This window comes from Ahaetulla prasina, chromosome 1, assembly GCF_028640845.1.
Source record: "Ahaetulla prasina isolate Xishuangbanna chromosome 1, ASM2864084v1, whole genome shotgun sequence".
Taxonomy (NCBI): Eukaryota; Metazoa; Chordata; class Lepidosauria; order Squamata; family Colubridae; genus Ahaetulla; species Ahaetulla prasina.
In genome coordinates, this window is record NC_080539.1 from 320,894,219 (window position 1) to 320,904,261 (window position 10,043).

The 10,043-nt window shown below is 40.0% G+C and overlaps 1 protein-coding gene across 1 annotated transcript; it reads left to right on the top strand.

The window, feature by feature from the left end:
* Positions 1 to 573: 573 nt before the first annotated feature.
* FOS (Fos proto-oncogene, AP-1 transcription factor subunit) lies at positions 574 to 4,455 on the top strand. Its single transcript, XM_058162384.1, has 4 exons — positions 574 to 1,520; positions 2,167 to 2,412; positions 2,736 to 2,843; positions 2,964 to 4,455. The coding sequence occupies exons 1-4, from the start codon at positions 1,380 to 1,382 to the stop codon at positions 3,570 to 3,572; spliced, it is 1,104 nt and encodes a 367-aa protein (XP_058018367.1). The 5' UTR covers positions 574 to 1,379; the 3' UTR covers positions 3,573 to 4,455.
* The last annotated feature ends 5,588 nt before the right edge of the window (positions 4,456 to 10,043 follow it).

The window sequence follows — 10,043 nt, forward strand, 5'->3', positions numbered from 1 at the left end:
CTACTGAATTTTGGTTTAGCAGTATAATGATTGTTAGTTATTGATCCTAGAAAATATTGATTGTAAACATGTTTTTAAAGTTACCTAAATAACGATAGATTTGAAAATGTTGCTGTATCACTAGTATTAATATTTGTATGAGCTCAGCACAATACAAGATTCTCTACAACAATAACCTATGAGTTAAGTTGGACTGAGAGTGTGTGACCAGCCCAAGATTCCTCAGTTATATATTTTTATTGAACCCTTGCAAGTTTAGCCCCGACTAGAGATGATTTGGAATATGTAGGGTAGAGCAAAAGCTCTATGTGAAGGATTATCTGTTGATGTCTGAAGTTATAAATGGAGAATGATGAAAACTGCTATAATCCCAGAATATAAATGACTGTTCATAAGAGCAAACATTTTCCAGCATAGCTATTTTTCAGTATTGCCTGAATATGGAATTCCAAAACTTACGTGATAAAAAAAAAACCAAGTGAAAAATTATCCAACATTTTAATTTAATTCTTATCCTAATCTTAACCTTAATGGTATACTACATTCCTCTCCTCCAGCAGGGAGGGGGAGAATCTTCTAGACAGGTATGTGTGTATTATGTAAAAACTATGCAAATTTTGAGAAAACAAATACTGTACATAAAGTTCAGTGATTTTGAAATCTTTCGAGAGGAATAATTCGGTATCAGCTCGATCTTAGCAAAGGCTTCACTGTTTCTTCTTGTGGAGGTCATGAGCTAAATAGACAATTAAAGTTCTGTCTCTTTAAAGCGTCATGTCATGTCAGTGTCTGGTCAGCACTAAATGGACACAATTCTGCATGCATAATCCGTTTGCTGCGGCTATTACTTTTACTCCCCCTGCCGTTACCACAAACACGCACCATCCCATTTGGCTTCAGCCCTCGAGCGGTTCCCGTCAGTCACACCCCTGCACAGGATGTTATATGCCATATAAGGATATGTACGTCAGTTGGGTTTCCAAGCTAGGTTGAGCCGAAGACTTTGTAGTCGGCTCCCTAGACTTTTAAAAGTCGAGACCTCTCGCGAATCTTCTTATAGAAGCATCACAATCCATTAGGGAGGGCTTCTGGATTACGTTGAGAGGAATTCTGATGTTATCATACAATTTTGGATCACCTAGAATAGAATCGTGATCCCTACTACGCTCCTCCTTGTGACGTAGGTTCATTCACAATAAAAGGCGGAGGTACCGCTTTACTCCAGGACAGAATTAAGCAGTGTTCGAAGGAGCTAAGGCACGGAAGTAACTGGAGTTTACAAGTAACCTATTCGCCTCAAGAGCCACTCCATTCGGATTTTAATCTGGGATAGATATACCAACCTGAAGGGTTTGTATAATAATCCCAGATTCTCCGACATGATGTTCCAAGGCTTCACCGCTGACTACGACGCGTCTTCCTCCCGCTGCAGTAGTGCTTCCCCGGCGGGGGACAGTCTCACTTACTATCCTTCTCCCGCGGACTCTTTCTCCAGCATGGGTTCGCCTGTTAACCCACAGGTGAGGAACTGGGACAGTGACTTGGGCCGGGGGTGGGTTGGGGTAGGAAGAACGTGACTGTTTCTCTATTGCTGTCGGGTCCGGCAGTAACATTTAATGCAAGCGGATGGGGACTTAAAAGAGTTTTATCTGACCGGCACGCGATGCCTGCCTTTCTCTTCCTGATTTTTGTATTTTGCAATTAGTGTTATTTCTTGTCCCTTCTCAAAGGGACTATTTATCACTTCTCATAGAGACTATCAGTCGCTTATGGCGGGGAGGGGGGGTTTCTGGTTTCGGCTCCTCTTAAATACTCTAGATTAACGGAGTGGGGAGGGACTTGAATCCGGCAGACGTGCTTAGCAGTGGGTGCGTAAAACAATTTCATTGATAAAACGCGACTTCATTCAGGAGACTCCGGAGCGACGTTTGCGTCAGCTCGGACGTCAGAGATATTTTTAACAAGCCCCTGTTCATGTGTAGCTCGGTGATGGTGTTAATAGCGTCCGATTAATGCAGCTCAAGGGACTGCAGGCCGAGCTCAAAATAACCCACCGTTCTCTTGAGCGAGAATGCATTCACAGTGTGCGTCGTATCTTTCTCCCTGCCCCGCCTCTCCCGGTTTTTTGTTTTTTTTAATGAAGTTTCCTGGTTTATGTCTTGTTAGGATTTCTGCACGGACCTAGCTGCCTCCGGCACTAACTTTGTCCCTACGGTGACTGCCATCTCCACAAGCCCTGACTTGCAGTGGATGGTCCAACCAACTCTGAGCTCTTCAGTGGCCCCTTCGCAGAATCGCACCCATCCCTATGGGCTCGCCGCTTCTCAAACTGGTGTATACCCAAGAGCTGGAATAGTCAAGACGACTGGAAACAGAGGGCAAAGCATTGGCAGAAGGGGCAAAGTTGAACAGGTGTGTACGTTACCTTTTGCCTGACAAGCAATTGGGAGGGAAAGTTCTGGTTTATGGGTTAGGTACTTGGCGAGAAAGGAGGCATAGTTAGCCGGTAATTGACTGTTCCTTAGGAAGGGAAGGGCAGTTGCACGGAGATCCGAAATAATTCTGCTAGGAGGTGGGTCTGCCCCTTAAGAATACGTTGGCTCGTTTGGCTCTACTGAGCCGCCTGTAAGACTTGCATTTCATAGCTGAGCCTTGAAGGCGGAGGTAAAGGAAGAAACGGGCACTTCCCGGGCTCCGGTACTAGTACTGACGGGCATGCTGTTCTCTCTCCATAGCTGACGCCAGAAGAGGAGGAGAAAAGGAGGATTCGGAGAGAAAGGAACAAGATGGCAGCCGCTAAATGCCGCAACCGGAGAAGGGAGCTGACCGATACCCTGCAAGCGGTGAGTATCCCCGGTTAGCGCCCGCCGGCTGAGCTCCCTCTGTCCCTGCCTCTCTGCCCCCGGCTCTTTTTCCGCCCAAGAGCTGACTGACTTGTCCCTCCCCTTCTTGTGTGTCCGCAGGAAACCGACCAACTGGAGGAAGAGAAGTCCGCGCTCCAGACAGAAATCGCCAACCTGCTCAAAGAGAAGGAAAAGCTGGAATTCGTGCTGGCCGCTCACCGCCCTGCCTGCAAGATCCCCGAGGAGTTACAGTTCTCGGAAGAGCTGGCGGTCTCGTCCCTGGATCTGTTAGCCGATGCGCCCGTGGCCAGCTCTCCCGAGTCCGAAGAGGCGGCTTTCGCCCTCCCGCTACTGCCGGAGCCCACCCGGGCAGAGCCCACGAAGGAGAGCAGTGGCTTGGAGCTGAAGGCCGAGCCTTTCGACGACTTCTTCGCCCGCTCCGCCCGCGGGACGCCGCGATCTGTACCCGACATGGATCTGTCCGGCTCCTCTTCCTTTTACGCCGCGGACTGGGAGCCCCTGGGGCCAGCGGTCACCGCGGATCTGGAGCCCCTTTGCACCCCGGTGGTGACCTGCACGCCCTGCCCCAGCACCTACACCTCCTCCTTCGTCTTCACTTACCCCGAGACCGATTCTTTCCCCAGCTGCGCAGCGGCTCATAGGAAAGGAAGTAGCAGCAACGAGCCCTCTTCCGACTCCCTCAGCTCCCCTACTTTGCTGGCTTTGTGAGGGGACCGAGTCCCCGAGCAATAATCGCGGGGCTGGGTGAAATCATCGTTCCTACCCCGTCTTGCTGCTGCCGCTGCTGCTGCTGCTGCTGCTGTTCCTGCATGGGGCCTTAGGCCGCAAAGGAGCCACTCTCGGAGTCCCAAGGCCTGGGGAAAACGAAGCGCCTCCATGCTGGCGTGAGGTACGGGCAGCCCATCTGGAGTGAAATGACTTTGCTGAAGGACTGCTTCGCAGCCTCTCACAAGGCCCGATTCTTCTTCCAGAGATGTAGCAAATCGCATGGAATCTGTTTTGTCCCCACCCATGAGAACTAGCAGTTTCATAGCATGTTCAACATGGCTGGGTTGGTGACTCCCTACCCTCCTTACTATTCACTAGCATTAGCTAATTAATCTGTTGGTTTAATGATTGGAATTTTGATATGGTGCTGGGTATCTAGTGCAGCTGATTAACAATAACTACTGTGTTCCAGGCAATATTGTGTTTTGATCACTTAGCAATTGTCTAACTTAACTGCGAAAAAGACAATTTCATTTTCTAGATTAATGAATAGCTATGTTGTCCACGTACTATAGTTCTTTGTTTATTAATGTCCATTGTAACTTTAACTGATCATACATCGTTGAAGTGGTCTGAATGGTTTGACATAAGTTTTCCATGAAAACGTTTTATTGTGTTTTTAATTTATTTATGAATATTTATATTTATTTTTTTCTACCTTGAGGTTGAAATGTGGAAAAGTGAATTTGAATGACACTTAAGCATTGTTTGCTTACTGTTCAAGATCCTGTCAATAAAAGCATTTAAGTTGAATGCTATAAAGGCTCTTTGGTTTCTTTACAATAACACTGATCTGAGAATGGATTGAAATTAACTGGGAGATCATTTAATACATTTAATTCATACTTAAATCTTTTATTTCCTCAAAAGAATTGAGGCTAATAAACAATATTAGTACTAATTAAGTATTAAACTAATCCTTAGGCTACATACCCCTATTCTGCCCTTTCATCATAAACATGTTGCTGCTTTAATAATCCTGTTGCTTCAACATGTGCTAAGTCTAAGACAGAACACAATTCTAACCACACAACATAGGAAAGCATGCTCTTGTTTAAGTAGAACATACTTCCAAGTAAATGTGTATAGCTGCACATATTCTGAATTTCTACACATGTCAGTTGCACTATTAGCAAAGAATATTGGTTTAATAAGGATACGTAACCATCATATAGCAACAAATTTCATTTCCTTTAGCCTTGTGATTATTTCTGTTCAGATAAGTACAGTTTCATCACATCACACTTCCTGTTTATTTCCCTCTCCCTGAACATATCTGACTTCGTTCTTTCATCTTCACTGTTTCCTACATCTACGCAGTGTTTCATTTTCCTCTGCCTCATGTCCTTCATTTGTCACCAGAAATGAAATAAAAAAAGTAAAGGGAAAAAAATAGTTATTCATTGGGGAAAAGGTTCATTGGGGAGAGTTTCAGTAATTGTTCAGATATTTCCCATGCTAAATTACAGTTCTATTTTTGACCAGAAAAACTGTAACAATGTATAATCAGTTTAGAAACATAACCACACTTTTTAGTGTATGTCTTTTTTCTTAATACACCTGTTTGCCAGATCACACTTCCAATTACAAACTCAGGTGGTGAGTGCCAAAAGAACTGTTGATGTAGGACATACTGAGAAATAAAAGATAGATAACAATATGCTTAGTACAGATCTTGGCTTGAAAAATGCAGTTGCTCTTAATGAGTGTAAGGTATGATAGTAAGGGTCCCAAAATAATGAGCAAGCCTCTGCATTGTTAAGTGTAGAAGAGCTGTGTGGTGAATATGAATGGGTTTGGAATTGGATATAGCATATTATTATTATTGGATAAGGTAAATAATGATGGAGTGTTGACAATCAGAATGAAGAAAAACAGAATTTAGGGAAGGAAACAGAAGAGGGCATGGATGGTTGGAACCCTTAGAAAAGATGTCCAGAAATTTCACAAAATTAATACTCTGACAAATTAAAATAATAGTTTCTTTATCAAATAATTTCCCATTGTTAGTTATGTGATGTGAGAATCTGTGGCAAATCATCTCATATTTTCTAACAAAAGTTATCCAGTTAAAGCAGTATCCAGAAGTCCTTGAATATCTAAAACACAATTGTAAAGTAATATAACTAGGTATTCCACAGTTTTCTGTTAAGTGATGTGAACATTTCTCAAAAGTTCGATATCATATTTATTCCTAAATATATGCACAGGAATTCAGTTTCTGTAAAAGAAAATGAGAACATAAAGCATAATATGAAGACCACATGTTTTCTGCATTAGTTAACATTAACTTAACAATCAATGTAAAATAATGTATCCAAATACAATGGAATGCACCTCATTGGTTTTATGGAGTATTTCTCAGATATATTTACTGAGCTATTAATAATAAGATATCATTATTTTGGGAAATTGTCAATAATATTGACCATCAATTGTGTTGTAAAAGTTGTACCTTGATGAAGGTATCTTTTCTTTTATGTACACTGAGAGCATATGCACCAAGACAAATTCCTTGTGTGTCCAATCACACTTGGCCAATAAAAATTCTATTCTATTCTATTCTATTCTATTCTATTCTATTCTATTCTATTCTATTCTATTCTATTCTATTCTAATATTGCTTCTTAAATATAACATTAAATAATTATTTGGAACATGATTTATGAAGTTGACATTAACTTCAGGTAACTCCAGTTACCTGTGTTTAATTTTTAAAGAATTTTTCATCATAAGAAGTCAGAGTTATGTAATGTTAAATTGCTTAAAAAGAACTCAAAACTTTTTGTATTTTTTCATTATAACATTATATATTATTTCATACTTCTTTACATTGCAAACAAATATTCACCAAAAATATTTAATATTTAAGAGATGAGCTGTCCAAGGTTTAAGTTCAAGTGGCATGGTTTAAAAAATGGGTATTAACATCCTGTATGATTTCCATAAGCAATCAGCTTAAATAATTTTGGAAAATATATGCAGAAATATTTATTTTACAAATAAAATTGTTTGGCCTTTTCCTATGTAAGCCATAGGTTGAATTCTAAAACAAATAAACAAATAACTTCATAAAGGGAAATTTCCCTCCCTTTCATCCTTCTCCTTGAAACCACTTGTATCTCCTTCCAAAAGCTGTGAAAAGGACCAATCAGATGTGGTATTCAGCAGGTTCTGACCAGTTCTGGAGAACTGGTAGTGGAAATTTTGAGTAGTTCGGAGAACCTCTGACTGGCCCCACCTCCCATCTATTCTCTGCCTCCCAAGTCCCAGCTGATTGGGAAGAAATGGGGATTTTGCAGTAATCACACCCACAGTAAAAAAATTTGAATCCCACCACTGAGACCAATGTATTCTTTGGACCACATAGAACCAATTTTATCGCTAATTGGTAGAATTGACATGACTGGAAAATCATTGAAATTGGACTTAGCTCCTAAAATGAGTTGGATTTATAGGAAAAATTCAATTCTTCCCTCTGGCATGCCTTAATAGTGATCCTGAAAGTTCAGGAATATATCTCAACAATGTGAGAAATTTTCTGAAAAGAGCAAAACTCTTCTCCCCATGATTGTGACAGGCTGTAATCTTCATCAATTTACATTCTCAGAATGATTATAGGGCTAAAGTTAAAACCACCTTTCATTCCTTAAAAACAAATTTGATGGTTGAGGTGAGCCAAATTCCATGGACACATAGAGCCTAAGGGCATCCCATTTTGTTTCTGATTTAAAATCAGGATAGAATTGTAAATTCTCCTACAGGACACCATTCTTCAGTCTGCCTCTTGACAGAGTTAGCTTATACGACTAGACAACTTGTGATTTGTTGGGTATATTTCAGATATGTTTTCTTACCAGAATCCTCAATGCCTTCCAATTTACTGCCCTTCTGGAAAAGTTGGAGTATATTTAGAGATGCATCTGCCTTGAAAATGCCCATGTTGAACTGTATACACAATCAAACATCAGCATAAGAAATATTTTATGGTATTTTGAACTATGGCATAAACTTTTATACTAATTTTGATATCATAAAATGTTTAATAAAATTTGTCAATTTTCAATTCCATAGGAGTTATGGCTCCAGATTTTGGATACAATATGTAAGTTAGCTCATTTAAGGTATCTTGGTTCAAAAATTGTGCCCTATGATGCATCGTTTTGTTTGGTTAAAGGTTATGGGAAGAAGAGTTTTAATTATATCAAGAACAAAGAACTATTCAAAGTATACATATACTGGTAGTATGACAATAATATTACATATATACCTCTTATTCCTTCTGAATACGCCGTGATATGCAGGGTCCAGAAAAAAAAGGCATACTAAGACAAATTTCAGACTTAAAATGAGGAAAAGAAAAGGAGAGGAAATACATTCAAATACCACTCACTATGTTCCTTTCTATCCTTATATTCTAAACCACAGGTGTCCAACCTTTTGGCTTGCCTGAGCCACACTGAGTAAAGAAGAGTTGTCTTGAGCCACATATAAATATATATAATATAATTACTGTACATAAATCATATATTCATGTTAACAGTTTATGAATTTATAGGGTCACATTATTCACTCTCCAGAGCCACACACAGCCCGTGGGCTGAGGGCTGGACACATCCGCTCTACACCATTCTTGCTTTTATTAATTTACATACTACTTCATAATTGCGTGGCAGTATACCATATCTACCCAGTTAGTTTGCTTGTTAGTTTAATAAGCTGACTCAGTTGCTGGAACTCTAGGCAATGTATAACCATACAATGAATATAATAATAAAATTTAAAACAACAAAAGAAAAGCAGTCACAACAGTAAAAGAATTAAAATCCACATGGGGAACAATACAACAATTGCCACAGTTGTTCACATTGTTGTTCACACAGAAAAAACAATTGCTACCAACCTGTCTTCCATTGAGGACCTGTATACTGCACCAGTCAAAAAGAGGGCTGTGAAAATATTTACAGATCCCTCGCATCCTGGATATAAACTGTTTCAACTCCTACCCTCAAAATGACGCTATATACCACTGCACATCAGAACAACTAGACACAAGAACAGATTTTTCCCAAACGCCATCACTCTGCTAAACAAATAATTCCCTCAACACTGTCAAACTATTTACTAAATCTGCACTGCTGTGAATCTTCTCATCGTTCCCATCACCCATCTCCTTCCACTTATGACTATGACTGTAACAGTGTTGCTTATATCCTTACAATTTATATTGATATTGTTTCCTGATTGCTTATTTGTACCCTATGACTATCATTAAGTGTTGTATCTTATTATTCTTGATGAACGTATCTTTTCTTTTATGTACATTGAGAGCATACGCACCAAGATAAATTCCTTGTGTGTTTAATCACACTTGACCAATAAAAAATTCTATTCTATTCTATTCTATTCTATTCTATTCTATTCTATTCTATTCTATTCTATTCTATTCTATTCTATTCTATTCTATTCTATTCTATTCTAATTCATTGAAGTCAATAGCCAAAAAGTGAATGAACAAAGCTTTCCTAAACCATAGACTAGGGAGGGTTATATGAATTTTGGAGGAGGGGGCAAGATGCTAATCCAGAAGACAGAGACAGTTGCACAGGAAGTTTAGCTACAAGGTCACTAAAAAGCAGGGGTGAAATGCTCCCGGTTCAGACCGGATTGCTTGATCCGGTAGCGATGGCAGCAGGTGGTTCGGAGAACTGGTAGCACCCTACCCCCCCATGCCCAGCTGAGCCACACGATCATCAGGTTTTGTTTTTTTTACTTGTAAAAGCATTTTTTCTTCGGCCAAAAAAAATGCTTTTAAAAGTAAAAAAAAAGCCTCTGATGATCGCATGGCTCAGCTGGGATCATTAGAGCCTTTTAAAAGCCGAAAAGGTTGCAGAAAAAATGCTTTTAAAAGTAAAAAAAAAAAGTTGGCCATGCCCACCCAGTCACATTACCTCCCCCAAGCCACACCCACAGAATCAGTAGTAACAAATTTTACATTTCACTACTGCTAAAAAGTCATTGCTTTAATGATAGGATCAGAAGCATACCACCTCTATCAGATTTTTTTGGGTGGGCAGAGACAATTGGAAAAAGGCAACTCTGTAGCCATTCTTGTTCAGAGCCATGAGGAGCTTTATAGGTGACAACCAGCCCTTGAATTGCACAAAGCAATGGCAGTAGGAGCAACAACATGCTGGCTTGCAGTTAATCTCTAGATTAAATATAGATATAGCTTGTGTAGAATAGCATGAGCTATATGTCACCTCTGTGACATATTATTAGCCAACATGTGCCAGGTACTGTCAGCAAGGACATTGATTATGGCCTGACATGACTAAAATTAGAAAATTAGCCTACACCTTTTATCTTTTTTATTACAAAGCATTGGGTGAAAGGTGCTTGTTATGTAAT